Here is a 16,072-nt window from a genome sequence, read left to right on the forward strand (position 1 = left end):
AACTCTGGCAGTGTATCAATAAGGAATTGTTTGCCCCAGGAATTGCTGAATGAAATGAATGAAGTTGCTGATCCCAGCCAAGCTAACTTGAGGTGGTCTGAGGGGAGGACAGTGAACAGAGATGTGTGCTCCACAGCATGAGACAGTATGGAAAAAGCATTTCAGCAAAAAAGCAAGACAAGAGGGAATGAGACCAAATGGCAAAGTGACAGATCACTGCAGTGGAGAAGCTGTTCTCAACAGGCTCAACAGTGCTGTAGGCACTGAACCACCCTCCTTGCCAAGAGCCCCCTGTTTAATATTAGGCTGTGGAAATGAAGCTGAACAAAGGAACACTTTGATTGTATCTTTTTACATAATGCTATGTAATAAATGGCATTTCATTCCTTACTGCAGCTCTAGCTCAATGTTAAACTAATGCAAAGACAATGTAACTCCTAAATCAGATATACATAAAATTATCACAGTCTGAAGGGCACAAAAAAAACAAAGTCCAAAAGGCAGTTGGAAATACATGTCAATTAAAATAGCAGCAAAATAGACACAAATATTCGTTGTAGGGAAATCCATTGAAGGATATGATTGCCATAATCAATTCAAGTCAAGATCTACAGTTTGAAAAGACTTTGCCCACTCTTTAGAGTTAGTTCAGCTGCAAGGAAATGATATTCTGCTCTGAATGGCTTCCAGATACTGATTCTGTGAGGTCTTAGAAGAGGAAAATCCTCTAGTGTAAATCAGCCAGCCTGGAAAACTGGGTGTGACCTTCTCTAACATGTTTTCCATTCTCATTTTCTTCAAAACTGGGATAGTGGTATTATCTTACTTCAGAATAGTATTCTGATGTTAAATTAATATATAATTGTAATGTACTGTTCCTGATCTGCAAATTCCAGTGAAAAAGCCAGTGAGGTAGGAATTGAGGCTAAATTAGAATCTGAGGACAGAATATGTTCTGCATGTCCTTCAGTCACACTGAACATCTTGCTGTTCACCAGGCTTGCAGAGCAGCCTGAGATCCGACTGAAGCACACAAGAGAAGCACATGAGCTTGTCTCTTTAAACAGTTCACTGTTGCATTTAAATGTTCACTGTTTTATCTCTGCCATTTAACAATCTATGCAATTGCCCATTCTAACCTGCTTTTCTAGGTCTTATCCTTGTATGAAGCTTTTAAAATACAAGTAATCTAAATTACCTTCAGAAATAAAAACCTTCTACAAGGCAAGTGAGTGTTCTCATTTACTAAGATTCTGAAATAAAAGCTTTTATATTTAATGACTCCAGTATCACAGTTTTTGGGGAAAAAAAAGTATGAAACAAAGCCGTATATGTAATTCTTTATGCAAGAAAAACACACTTGGACAATTATGATTTTCTAAACCAGTAAGACAGTAATGTGAGGTGTCAAGGCTTCTGCTTCAGTGATGTGTTTATTTTTAGCCTACCCATCATTATTTATCGATTTCTGCAGTATCTCCACCCTAAAATGCTGCACAGAATTATGAGTTATATATGGACCTCAGGAATGCAGAGGCCATGTGAACCACCACTGTTCACTAGGTAATATTCTGCACTTAGAAAAGACAGGAGATTAAGTAAGGAACAGAATCATTCTCTATTTGACAGCAGAGGACTTACCACTTCCATGCAGTTTCTGTGCATGTGACTGAACTTGTAATACCTCCAAACCAGAAGCCACCTGGGAGCAACCAACTAAAGGGGTTTATCTCTTGAAAGAAAGTTATTAATATACCCTTAAATTCAGGTGTAAATATCAGAGTTAAATTTTAGTAAAGAGGTAAGAACAAAAAAAAATCAGCAAAAAAACAACAGGGCAAAATATAGCTGTGATGTAAAACAGCTTAAGTGTCAGAGATTTATTCTGATGTACTTACAGAAACTTATTTTTCCCATATGTGGGAAAATATTAATTCTGCTGAGCACTAATTATATTTCAGTACTTTAGATCACGGTTCTTGTTTATCTTTTTGCTCAGCTCAAGTCACTTGTCTATAGTAAGAGAGCATATCATCTAAACTTTGGTAAAGTGGTTCCTGATTTGCCGTGTCACTGCTGTCAGTCTGCACTGGGGTTGCCACATCCTGAGTGCTGCAGCCACTGGCCTGCGTTCCTGGTGGCACATCCTGGGTGCTGCTGACACAGGTGTCTGTTCCTGGTGGCACATCCTGGGTGCTGCTGACACAGGTGTCTGTTCCTGGTGGCACCTCTTGGGTGCTGCTACCGCAGGTGTCTGTTCCTGGTGGCACATCTTGGCTGCTGAGGTCACAGACCTGTGTTCCTGGTGGCATATCCTGGGCACTGAAGCTGCAGGTCTGCATTCCTGGTGGCACACCCTGGGTGCTGCATCCACAGACCTGTGTTCCTGGTGGCATACCCTGGGTGCTGCATCCACAGGTCTGCATTCCTGGTGGCATACCCTGGGTGCTGCATCCACAGGTCTGCATTCCTGGTGGCACACCCTGGGTGCTGCATCCACAGGTCTGCATTCCTGGTGGCACACCCTGGCTGCTGTAGCCATAAGCCTGCATCGCAAAGGGTATCTCAGGAGTGCCGTAGCCATACCCGTGCATTGGTGGCACCATTCCTGGTGCTCCATAGCCATAAGCCTGCACTGGGAAGGGCACCTCAGGAGCGCCGTAGCCGTAGGCTGGCATGGGCGGTGGCACGCCCCGGGTGCTGTAGCCATAACCCCGCAGTGGTGGTGGCACAGCTCGGGCACCGTAGCCATAAGCCTGTGCTGGTGGTAGCACGTCCTCGTCGTCGCTGCTGTCATCCTCTGCTGATGACACGCCCTGAGTGTCATGGTCACCAGTCTCTGCTGACCCTGGCTTATCTGGAATGTTGCTGTTGGAAGCCTGTGCTGACAGTGGCACGTCTCCAGCGCTGCTGCTGCTGCCCTGTGCCGATGGCCTCTGTCTGTTTTGTGCTCCCTCCGTTTCCAGTTTTTCAGAGGTTGTTTCAGAACTGTTCAAATTCTGACTTCGGTAATGATCATCTTTCTTTTGTCCCAAAAAGTAATCAGATGGTGGTGCAAATTCTGGGTCTCGCTCATCTCTTAGTTCTTCCTGTTTCTTTTCCCATTGTCCAAACATCAGTTCTGTTAGAAACAGGAAAATGGTAGATTTAGCATAGATTTCAAGGTCTGAAGGTCAGTCAGACAGGAGGGAAAACAAACGGGCAAACAAAGAAGATGCAACTGTGTAAAGCCACCTGAAGATCCTTTTCCACCTCATACTACACAGAAATACAAGAATCTCGTGCAGATTCCTTCAGTGGACCACAGTTAGTTCACTTTGCATTTTAGAGTACGCTGTCCTCTGCTTTCTGAGTGTAGTGTTTGCTGCAGTGTTGCCTGTGTGTTTGTGACGTACCAGGCTTTCTCAGAGGAAGGAAAAAAGCTAGTGTCAGGCAGGATAAAGATTTATGAGATAGGATCTGAAAATTTGGAGTTTTAATGGAACCATGAAGTTTTCCCTCACAGTGATGTTCATTAATGGAACATAAAATTGAAAAGAAGAATCTGGAAATACCAGTATTGCACATAAAAGGAATAGTGCTGTTAAAGTAATAAAGAAGATGAGCATTTATGTGCTTTGCCTATTCCTTGTTTGCTTTTACTTAGAAGTCAGGCATCAGATTAGCCATCACTTTGTGACAAGGAAGATGCTTCAAAATGGGACACAGGCACTGAAGTGGTCTCTGCTTGCATAGTGTTTTAGTATTGTGCTGTGCCTGTTTGTGTGAAACATCCTGCTATCAGGTAGCACAAACCACAGGAATATATCAAGAAAGATCACACTGTACATCTTATGAACTACAGAATTTGTCATTCTGCCAACCTGTCAGGATCATCCAGAAATGCAGTAATTCATATAGAAGAAAAATTTTGGGGACAGTATAGCAGCTACTGGTACTAAGGCATGCTTGTCAGTCACTGCCCTGGACACTGAAGAGTCATCAGTACCGAGGCAGAAAGGATTTCAGTGCTTCTCAGTCTTACTTTGGTCACAAAATATAAATGAAAGTGGCAGCATACATGCTTTTTCCCAACAAAGCTCCTGAATCTACATTTCCTTACCTTTGCCTTTATCCCACTCTCGGACATAAGGCACTCCAGGCTTTGTATCTCTCCTCTCCTGGATGATAACCTCTACTTTCCTACTTGCTGCAGTAACCTTAGGAGGTTCTGGTTCCTCAGCAGCACCTTTCACCTCTGTGTTACAGGAAGAGATAGTAGAGATTGTCAGTTACAGAATACAATATGACCCTCACAGGTAAAAATAAGAACATTTATTTCCATGCATTTCCAATAAGAACAGCTTCATTATTTTATTTACTGGAGAAAACAATTTGCATTCTTATTCTTCTGAACAACCATAACAGAGAGAAGTGACATGATGCTGTTCTTCATTTCCAGAACATTTCACAGTTAATCACTTGCATTGAATTCTGACACAGGGAAATCTTAGCTACATTTTCCAGTGGGAGACAGACAGTAAAAGTTGACTATCAGTGTTGTAAGGGAGACAGCACAGAGACAGGATTAGAATTCAAATTCATTATCCTAAATCCTGGAGTCAGCTCTATCTCCAATTCACACACTGCACTGAAATTGTCACAGTGAATATTGTATGATACCAAAATTGACTTGTTACTACTTATTCTACCTCATCTTCATGGAAGAAAAAGCCAGCACAGTGTCAGCAGTTCTAACCTCAACCTGCATAATTAACCCAAGTAATTCCTGCTGTCAGGTGTGAATCAAAAAAAGGCTACATTCTACATACCATATTTCTACCTGCATTATTAAGCTACTTCTGGCATGATTTTATATCTATACACAATTACATCAACTTTCATTATCCTAACAGTTATGTTAATTGTACATATACATATTAAATACAAAGAAAAATTATATGCAAAGAACACACAATACAACCTATTGAATGTCTAAACAAATAATAAATTAGAAACTGTCTGTCCATAGATCAAGAACAAGGTGAAATAGCAAGCATTTAACTTAAAAAGACAACAGATCATACCTCCATTCTCCAGTTTTTCTGCCTCTTCCTCTAATCCAGCTTCCCTTAACTTTTTAATCTTCCGTGCTCGAAGTTTGGACAGCCTTGCATCTAGAGCTGCCTTCCTCTTCTCCTTCAGCTGTTCACGTTTATTTCTCTGATCAAGCGTCTTAACAACAATGAAAAGCATGAATTAATCTTCCTTTGTTATTATAAACAAGTACATATCTTCCTTCACAAAACAACTAAAAGTAATCCTAATCAAGTACCAATCAAGTTTCAACAGGAAAAAAGAAACCAGTTGCAGGCATCACCTAATATAGCACTTGTACAACAAATCAGAGACAGTAACCACTGAAACCACTCTGCCCTTGCAGCCCAGTCTGCTCTTTACTCTCATACCTGCTCCCTCAGCATATCCAGTGTTGCCCGTTGTTTATGCCTGAGTTCTTGGTCCCGAGAAAAGGCAAAGTAACCAACACCGAGCTGCCTGGCCTCTGAAAAGGAGAAAAACAATAGGTTTAAGTTAGATTCAGTTTATAATTGACAAAAACTACAGCCTCCAGGCTCCCTGCTTTCAGGCACGGAATTATTCCCAACACTGGGATGGCTAAAAAAGGCTTGCTTTAGATGATACATCAAGTGAAGCTTCCTGATGGAGAACACAGGAGGAGGTAGAGAAACATTTGAGAAAAATACAATTTGAAGAAAAAATAAATCTAGACTTATATACTGGTAACTTTCAACAGTTATTGCACATGTGGCTTAACAGACACCTACACTTTGCCATACAGGCACAGGAAATAACTTTCCCTTGCTCCCTCTACAACTGATCTCTCTGGTGATACAAAGGTGAGTGATATAAATTATGGCAGTGTACCATTTTCTCGAATATCCTCATAATGTATGGGTCCCATGGGTTTTCTGAGGGCTTCTTCTTCTTCCTTTTCCCACTGCTGCCTCTGAAGCTCTCTTCTCATGTCTTCAGATAACAGAGTATTCCCATCAGGTTCTTGTCTAAGTAAAAAAAAAATCAGGATTACAGAGCAGAATTTACCAGTTTGTCAGTACCAAACAGTGCAAATATGATTGGGTCTGATCCGCTACTGCAGTTTCCACAAAACACAGATCATTGCAGACACTACTTAGTGATACAATGTTGATGACTATGGTACATGATCAAAATAGAAATACAAAGCTGCCTCTAAAACAAGGTACTGGTAGAACGTATTATTAGAAGACAAAATCATATCCTTTCTCAGAAGCTTCAGGAAATAATTATCAAATCACAGAATGGGAGATGAAAAAATCAGTTAATGGCATCTTTGAGGGTTCTAGCAATCACAAAGAGGAACATTTCAGATTTAATGTAAGAAAACGGAAGGTATTTGAAGTAACAGAAAGCTAAGCATTTCCCCAAGAGATCCATGCAAATTATTAATATTCAAATATTAATACAGAAGTGATTTTAACAGAAGAGTTGTTAAACAGCTGTTTAACAGAAGAACAAAACCAAACAAATGGAGGTCTAACAAATTTACTTTGAACACCATGAAGAATTTGGAATTGCTAAAAGACTATCATCAGTTTCCATGTTAAACAGAACCAGGAATCACTTTCGTGGCATTTTACGAAGATATATCATAAGGACTTATAATATAAGAAATACAAGGACTCCATTTTAAAAGATGCAACTAATATCTGAGACTGCTAGATCAATTTATTAAAACCTTTCTCTGAAAATTATGCAGATCTAGAGGAAGCAGTAACATCAGCTCTGGATTAAGAATGGATTGACAAAGCACAGCCTCTCTTCTCATTAAAAAAGAAATATGTTAAATACTGAGAGAAACATGCAGCTTCATTAGAGAAACCACACCTTTTCCCTTGAAGTTCCTGATCCATTTTAAGTAGACTTGGTAAATCCTTCTTCATACAGCGTCTAGATCGGCCCAAGAAATCAACATAATCAACCCTGTAATGAAAGAAAAAGAAATGCGATGCAAAACTTCTATTTGCAGATTGACAGAAGTCTTACCCAGAAGACAGAAGCAGTGACCCTTTCCAAAGAGCATTTGTCACCTTTCAGTCTGTGTGTGACAGTTGTTCCTGCTTTTCACTTAACACACTCCCAGTTTAAGAGGACAGTTCTGAATGGGGCATACGACATTTCTACCAGACATTTATTCAATCTCCCTTTGAGACCCCTGTTTGCCAGGGCAATAAAATGGTGTAAAAAATGTTCAAAAGTAACAATTTCATGTAGTTTTCACAACAAAATAGAACTCAGCCTACTGTTTGTTTCCCATGGTGAAGATAATGATGCAGCATTGACTTCTTGTAGATATGAAATCGCTACAATACATTTCAATTATCGGTCTAAAGGCCATTCAGAACAGACTGATAGTGTGCATTCAACTGGCATAACAAAGGCTGACTAAAACACAAGCAAAATGTTCCTCTGAAGCTATTGTGCCTCTTATTCAACTCTTTATAGTACTGAACACCTGATTTACAGTTGTTGAAAAAGCTATTAAGAGCTACACTTATTGTCCTGAAATGTAGAAAGTTCTTTAGCATCAAGCTGCCTCAATTACTCCATTCTAAAGAATATTACATCTGAAAAAGTATGACTGGCAATTTGGCTCCCAACCCCCAACTTTTAAAGATCAATGCTTTAGTAAGTCTTCTACATAGTTTCTAAGGATGTCTACAGTTTAGTATTTGAATAATGGGGATGCTGTTTTGTATTGGTTACTGTTGGCTTAAACCGAATACCAGAAGTAAAATCTCTTGTTCCACAACCATTTTAAACAAATGGCCAAGGAAAATGTTTAGTCAGGACTGGTTTCATAATTCTTCTTAATATCTCAGATGGAAAACTAGTGGCTACTTGGAATGACACAAAAAATGGTCAGAGACTATTTGCTGTGCTGCAGCTAAGTGGAAGAAATGCTGAAAATCGTGTTCTTATTCCAACCAGAGTTTCTCGCCTTTAAGAGAAACCTGTACAGTGAAATGACTGCTCATTTTAAAGGCACTCACAATTAAAGAAAGGAAGATGAATGCCATAAAATCCTCAAGTTTTGCTAAAATACATTTCAATTAAGCACATCAAAGCACAAAATAGTACCAATATTGTGATGAATACTTGCATAAACAATGCAAGAAAATAAGAGGAGATTATGCTGTGCCCCCTATAGTGTATTGCCCTCACTGCAATTTCTCAAGATCCTGGATGTAGATTCTGTTGCAGTGTTACCTATGTAGAAATGAAAGTGACATGGAGGACTGTCTATAGGAGAAATGAAAGACTGTTAACACCTCCTTGTCAATGTGTAGTATTACACAAAAAATAAAAACAAAGATGCCACTTCACACATTTTGGAAAAGTATTTTCTCATGCAATTCTCAAGAATAAGAGTTTGGGCCAGGACAGATGAGCCCAATCAGTAGCACCAACCATTCCTCATCTGGGTCCTCTGGCGGTGGAATGTCTGCTTCAGGCTGAGTTTCCTCCTCATCTGTGTCTCTTTCTGAAGTCTTCCCAGCAGCTTCACTCTGATGCAGCTCCTGTACTTCGTGCTGTTTGTCTATGATCTTCTGAGTGAAATCCACCAGGTACAAATCCTCAGTTTCTTCATCTAAGGCAGAAAATCAATTCTTAGAGAACAGCTATGAAAAGAACAGAACTGAGCACAAAATCAATACCAAATAGCCATAATCAGCTTCTCAGCTGCCAGCAATGCCCTTGACCACACTATTGGGGAATACTTAAACCTCATTCAGTGCCAAACAAGCCCGGAGCTATCAACTGGCTCCACAGTGATAATGTCTATTTCTGAATTGAAGTTTCGGGCCATTGTGTGCAGTACAGAAAAGGCTGCGTTCTTTGCAGCAAAACATTCTCTGCTCGTTAACTATTTCATAAGCCAAGGATTTGTCCAGTAACAACTCAAATACTTTTTTTGATGCTTAACATTTGGTATGTTGGCAGGAGCCAAGCATTCATAAGGGTACTTTTATAGAAAAGTAGAGCAAAGTGGTGGAGTCGTGTGGATGAAGACGGACATTGGTGAAGAAATTATAGATTACCTGCAAGGAGATTTATATTCTATTTTAATAATTACTTTTTGAAAGGGACTGAATGTGTGAGAGAAGAAAGGAAAAGATTAGCATTCTCTAACCCTATTAGCTGCATGGCTGACATTTACATATGGACCAGCCACACTCCTCTCCCAGTCCTCTTCTCATAAAGGCCCAACAATTAGAATGCAGAACAGAGCATCAGCAATGCAATCCAAGGCTGCACAACTGAGAATAACTTTTTTTGTTTTTCTAAGATACTGTATTGAAAAACCAGAATATAGTCCACCCACTTAATGAATGAGTGAAAAAAGCCCCTACTGCTTTACTTGGTCAGGCTGTTCTTCAAAAGTAATTTTATTTTCTCCAGTAAATGTATGCTTTCTCCTTTTCAAAGTGGAAGAAACCATGTCAGTCACTTAGTATAATAATTCCAAGAATTTATACATATATAAATACTCATTCTGGACTAGTATTGTTCACCTGGAAAGTCGCCTTTTACCATTTTCTCATACAGCTTTGCTTTCTCTTCAAGCTTCTTCCTGAAAAAAAAAAAAAAAGATTAACCTTGCAATCCTGCCAATTGCAAGCACAGTTTAAAGTGACCGTAGATAAATGGAAGAGGAAAATCCTGGGAGTGCTTGAGGTGTTTATTAGAAGCTGACTTATGCCTGGCTTTTGTTTTGAACCTTCACTAGCATTTCTGGAGATACAATCTTCTCCAGTTCCAGAATTTATATTGAAAATAATTTTAGTGAAGTTACGAATTTAATCTTAAATGTAATTTGTCAAGTAGGCAAAAACATGATATTACAATAATTCCACCTTTATCTAAGTACGGTTGTCTGTCAGATAAATATTGGAAACTAAACCATTATTTGCAGATACTGAAAGACAGTTTTACAGGGAAAAAAAAAGAGATAACACAAAGTTACAATTAATCTTGGAAGCTGAAGAGAGAACCTCAGCTAATTTCTGGAATTTCAAAGAGCAAGGAACTACTTACAGAAGCACAGCAAATGGTTTATAAATGGCATTTTCAACATATATCTTTTTGTACCAAGCCATTTAGAAAATCAGGTAATTCTTGAAAAAGTGATCCACTTTCTGTCAAGCCCAAGAAACACTTTGCTATAGAATTCTGACATCTCACTGCACTGGCTGGTAATTCTAAAGAAGACTTTTTAAAAAAATAAAGTAACCTGACACTTTTAGACAGGTGTGATAATGTGAGGGTATGAAAGCATGAGACTGCTGGGATGCAGTTTGTCTGCTACTGGTAAAAAGTATGGATGATGCTGGAGTTACTGGCTGGTCTAATGAGAATTGCTAATCCAAAAAACTTCTGTGCTTTTCTAAATACCAAAAAACAAATTTTGCAAAGCATTCCTTTCTTACAGAGCCTATGAGCTACCTTGATTTATCCAATATATCCTGCTCTTCTGCCTTCTGCTCAACATCTTTTGCAGCTCGATTTACAACTCCGGTGTTCTGTTTGGCCCAGATATTTGGTTTCTGCGGAAAACAATTTTGTAACAACAAACAAATAAAAATATTGAAATGGTAACAATTGAAAAAAAAAAAAATTCAACTCTATAATGCAAATAATGCACGTCAATCATGGAAAACTTTGTAAATAACATCTTAGACATGTTTGCCTTGAGACTTCCTGTGCTGTAGGATACAACTGGTATATTCTGAATTAACACAGGCTGCAGGATGATATCATAATTAAGGGTAGGCTGAGAAGCTAAAAAACTCAAAGACACCTAGAAATCAGACAAAATCTATTCTGGCAAAGATGTAAAGGTTAAAAAATACCCAGTCATACAATCTTGCTGATTAAATACGTACTAACAAAGCTACGAATTGTTTCTATTCTCTATTGCCTCTATTTTAGATAAAAAATACAATCAGTTGGCCTGCTTGCAGCATAATACTGTAAATGCTGCATGTGCTTTAAATATGGCAGGGAACAGCACATTCTGATTCTAGAAAGCTACAGAATGAACAAAACCCAAAGTGCAGTATAGAGTAAAATAAGAGAGATAATTGTGTACTCATTCTTGTATACCACAAACAGTTAGCAGAGCATTTATCAAGGATGTTCAGTGACTCTGGAAAAATCTACTATTCTCCATCCTGCAGCATCATGCAAAATCCTCTAAATAAAAAAAGAAACATATTTTCCTATAATGAAAGGGTTTGGATCCTTGGGGAATGAAGATTAAGTGGGGATTTAGACAGGCATAAGCACAACACTAAGCTTTCCATTGTGCACAGGAATCTCACCTGAAAATGAACTTCAAAGAATGTTCTCATCATGTACATTTTATATTTGACTAGAAACACAGCTCTGAGTATTTACTATTATTTAGATTTGAATATTAACTTCTTTACTTTCAGGAAAAAGAATGACAAAAACGACAATGGAAGATTATTTATACCTTATTAAAGGTTCTGGGCTTTGCAAAGACACCAGCATCTTTCAGCAGCTTTTCTTTCTTGAACTCCTCTTGCTTTCGAAAGAGTTCGGCTTTGAGATCTACCAGCTACATCACCAGCAAAACAACACAGAAATAACAGATCACAGGCACAGACATCAGTTACTGCAATAAATAATGTATAGATCACCTTTTACAGCAAATAAAATAAAGAACCAGAGAATGCAAATTATGATTAGGGATTTAAACAATCCCCAAATAAATATAGGAGTAATGAAAAATACTACTGAATATGAAGAGAGAACTTTTAACCATTAGATAATGAAAAAATCCTGTCTCAGAAAAGAATTGATAAAAGTATGAGTAGCATTGCCATCTGTGACCAAGGTTCATCTCAGCTTTTATTAAGAAACATGATCGACAGGGGTGTTATCTTGGAATTACAAAACTAGTCTGGAAGAGAACATTGTGCTACTTTTTCTGCAAGTCCTAAGGATAACAAAATTCAGAAATGTACATTAAATCCAGAAAGTGGAAGACTTTGGTATTGATATTTGTCCCAGTCACTAAAGCATGTACTTTTCAAATCCCTGGGACAACAAAGTGCAGTGTCCTAAAAATTACCCATTCTCCCTTCTGCTTTGATGTGATCATCCAAAAATTCAATGTAAAATATTTCACAGGTGACTATTAACATAACTCTTCATCTGAACTGTTTGGCAGCATCTCTCGTGAGCATCCTGCAGAGCAGTGAGGGGCAGCACCTCATCACCCCTAAGGGTGGGAAGTTAATCTGCCACAGCAGAGACCTGCTCCTTAGGAAAAACTCTTTTCCCTGTTATGGCCTAATTTTGTCATTACATCAGGAATGCGAGCAAATCCAGGCCCGGCAGACTCGGGCTCGGAGCGCAGGGCGTGTGCTGCCTCCCTCGCTTTTCTGAGGGGAAAAAGCGAGGGGACAAAATCCCGTCCCCGACACTGTCACAGACCCGATACGCGACACAGGCGTTACCACAGCCCTTAACCCAGCATTTGCTGCAGTGTCTGCACACGGCGGTGGGGTTAAGGCGAGGAGACAGAACACCAGCACTTCCGAGGTGTGCTGTTTTCCCTGGAAGCGCTGGCACCAGCGCACCCCTGGGTCGAGCCTCACGGCCTGCTCCGGCCAGGCCCACCCCGCCTGCGGGAGCCCCGCGGCTAAGCACACCTCACAGCCCTACAAGCCCTCTGGGCAGGCGGAGGGATTAGTTTTGCCTCTCCTCGCTCAGTCACTCACCGAGGACGCGGCCACGTCCAACGGCTTCTTCCTCCGGTCCATGGCGGGACCGGCCCCACCAGCGCCTCCTGCCCCGCCAGGCGGCTTTGCCGTAAAGCGCGGCGGCAGCGCGGCGCTATCGCGACAGTGCTGCCGAGGGTGGGCGGGCGCTCGCTGCCGCCATCTTAGGGAGGTCAGGGGAGGTCAGGGGGACTCGGCCTGGGGTGGTTGGCGGGGGAAAGCGCTCCTAGCCGGGGCTTCCCTGCTTTTGTGTCATCCCCGTGCTCAAACTGAGTGTGACAATGAGCGTTTCTGGCAGGTGCGGGACAAATCCTTCAGGTGTCCCACTGGAAATGTCCTTGTGCAGCCGGGCTGGACCTGCTGCTGTTGTGACAGCTGGGGATGCCCTGCGCTGAGGTGGCCGCTGTGGCAGGGACTGGCAGGATTGCAGGCTGCCCCAGAGCTGGGCTGGCGCTGGATGAAGGAGTACGTGGTTCAAACTTGGCATCAGCGTTGTCCTGAATGTGGGCTCACTTCCTGGTGCCACTGCTAAGTCACATGCTGAGCTGTGTGGTGACCCACAGAAGGTTACTCCACTGATCATTCAAACTTCACACTATTTATACAATGTAATAAACAAAGGCATCAACATTCATTGGTTACAGATTACTCAGCTCCCCTCTTTGCTAGTTCAATCTCTTGTTTCTCCTGCTAATTATTCTGCAGGCAGAGTTCTTCCCTCCATTTGAGTCTGGGGCCCATTTTGAGTAGGTGGTCAATGAGTTCTCATGCTCTCCGACTGCCAGAATCACCTTTCTCCAGGTACTGCTCAGTTCTGACTTCACTCCTGGTACCTCTCATCCAAACAGCCCGTTCATTTGGGGATTGTCTTCTCTTTTTCTTAAAACAGATTAACCAAACATAAGATGCTCACAATGCAATTCCTTAATCATAACCATCCAGCTATAGCTATTGATTAACACCTAAAAAAAAAGCAAAGTTTGACTCAACCCCATATCAAAACCTTGAGAGCCTCAAAATGTGAGGGGTTTGGTATCATCAAGAGAAAAAAAACCCAAAAAAATTCCAAATAACAAACCACACCAAAACCACCCCAAACAAAACCAGGAAAAAACCCAGCCCAACCAACTCAAACTAAAACTCTCTTTCCTGCCTTAGTTGATAAGTGAGTGCCACAAAGATAAGACCTGAACATAACAGCCAAGTGCAAACTCACCTACATGTGATAGATCCAGCTATGTAACCTCAGAGAGGAGCACAGGTGCTCTTGGGGAGTAAAATTCAGAGTTTTAATTATACTTATTATTATTATAAGTTATAAGTAACTTCTTATAATTTTGCATCCCCATGAATAAAAGGGACTGTCTGATAGGTTTTAATTGAAATACAGAAGATCTTAGTTATCTGTGGTTGCAAGAAGAAGCTGTGTCTCGCTTGTCTTTAATAAAGTGGAAAAAACATAAGGTGCTCTGGTGTTGCTTGGCACTGTGACAGCTGATAGAAGCACCAGACACAGTTCTTCTGAGATTTGAAATGCATTGCTTTTGTTTGGCAAGCTGGGTCAGGCCCGTGTTTAATGGTTTATGGACAAAGAATTGCAAAGCTGACTGAGATAATCAGTTGCTAAGAAAGCTGCACCTGTATTCCAGGGAGTGTAAAGTGCGCAACAGAGAAAGAGCAATTTCTGGCTGTAGTGAAGCTGTCTTGCTTTTGGCTGTTTAAAAGGGGAATTGGTGAGAGATATCAGACACAGAGAAGTGCAGGTCATATCAGAGCCATAGAGTATTTTAATCTGTGATGGAAGAAGAGGAGTGTGTGTTGTTGAAAAATAGGACAAATGAATGAAAACATCTGTGCTGTTCTAATTAAATCATGCTTCAACAAATCATTTATTGTTGCCTCTTCAAATCTCACCTAGTGACAACACTGAGAAGGAAAACAGCCCAAACCCATGCCGAGGCTGGTTCTCAAAATGATCCTTTCTGGTTAAGGATGAGATTCATCACTAAGTTTGTAAGGAAAATCTGTGCAGTTACATCACAAGATGTGGAATAAAGAATTAATCCTAGAAATTCCAAGCTGGCTCATGCTGCTGTGAGGATTGCAGAGCTGGCACTTGTGTTATTTCAATAAGCAGTGGATTGTTCTGTGGGTAGCAACATGCTACCATGCCTGGATTTGGAATGTGTCAGAGTCACTGATGCTGTGTAGAAGAGAGGGATGTGTGTGAGATAGCCTTCTGCTCACGTTGTCTCCCATGTAGCATCAGCAGGCAGGGAAAAACAGGGACCAGGACAGAGGGGAGCCCTGCTGCTGCCAGAGCTGTGGGATTGCTCTGCTGCCAGGCTCCCCTGGGCTTGGGATTTGGCACTGAGAGCACACCGAGACAGTGCTTTGGGAGCACCGCGTGTCGGTTCAGTGGTCTTGGATTTACAGCCTAAGAACTGACAAGCTTTCACACATATGGTTCCCTCAGAAAGGCTCCATGTCGACTCTAATCTGTGAAGGGCTATTCTGTGCACTTTTTGAATCCAGCCCACAGAAATTCATAAAATGCCAGTGAGGGAGGAATAAGAACACTTCAAATTGTGAAGTAAAATCAGCTTAACATAAAGAAATGAGGTGGGGAAGGAGAGGAATCTGTTTCATGTACAGTAGAAGCTCAGTGTGGCTATGCTGTGCTTATTTTTTGTCAGGAATTTGTGAAAGCTGTACGAACTACCACATCTGATCTCAGACTGCTGATAGCCCTGAATTCCTGGGGAACAATTGATTCAGCATTTCCAATTAGTATGCTGCTCGTTTTAGCATGAGGTCTAATTGTATTTGTTTCCACAAAGCTGCATCAACACAAAAAGCTTGTTTGTTATTTTTGAGGAATATTTAGGATCATAGTGGATTGTTATAAGGGGATTTTTAATAAAAAAGTTGTGTTCCACTATCTCATAAAATTGGTGAGAGATGCTGCACAAATCTGAAATGAATCAGTTGCAAAGCTTTGGTGTGGATTTCTCCTACATCCCCCTACCAAAACCTGCAGGAACCCCAGACCAAACTATATTGATGTTTGGGGGTTTTGTTCTTCAGAGACTGATTCTCTTATCTCACACACTAAGGTTTCATCCTACCCTAAGGCCTTGATACTCTAACTTATTTTTCACATCTTGGCTTTAAGATGAAATAAAACTGAGTACATAACAGCTGGACATTTTGTGAGATAA

The 16,072-nt window shown here is 40.7% G+C and overlaps 1 protein-coding gene across 2 annotated transcripts; it reads right to left on the reverse strand.

Annotated features, from left to right (window-relative positions):
• Nucleotides 1-1,849: 1,849 nt before the first annotated feature.
• Nucleotides 1,850-13,625, reverse strand: CCDC174 (coiled-coil domain containing 174). 2 transcript variants are annotated; one of them, XM_086846917.1, is made up of 12 exons: nucleotides 12,852-12,985; nucleotides 11,579-11,683; nucleotides 10,546-10,646; nucleotides 9,615-9,673; nucleotides 8,509-8,689; nucleotides 6,925-7,020; nucleotides 5,926-6,062; nucleotides 5,448-5,542; nucleotides 5,067-5,214; nucleotides 4,103-4,237; nucleotides 2,441-3,121; nucleotides 1,850-2,399 (listed from the first exon to the last, which is right to left on the reverse strand). In XM_086846917.1, exons 1-12 carry the CDS (start codon nucleotides 12,891-12,893, stop codon nucleotides 2,287-2,289), a joined length of 1,893 nt encoding a protein of 630 aa, XP_086703043.1. In that variant the 5' UTR covers nucleotides 12,894-12,985; the 3' UTR covers nucleotides 1,850-2,286. The 2 variants fall into 2 exon arrangements, with proteins under 2 accessions (XP_086703043.1, XP_023791062.2); XM_023935294.2 differs by having other exon boundaries at nucleotides 1,850-3,121; nucleotides 12,852-13,625.
• Between the last annotated feature and the right edge of the window lie 2,447 nt (nucleotides 13,626-16,072).

Source organism: Cyanistes caeruleus, chromosome 11 (genome assembly GCF_971803275.1).
Source record: "Cyanistes caeruleus chromosome 11, bCyaCae1.hap1.1, whole genome shotgun sequence".
Classification (NCBI taxonomy): Eukaryota; Metazoa; Chordata; class Aves; order Passeriformes; family Paridae; genus Cyanistes; species Cyanistes caeruleus.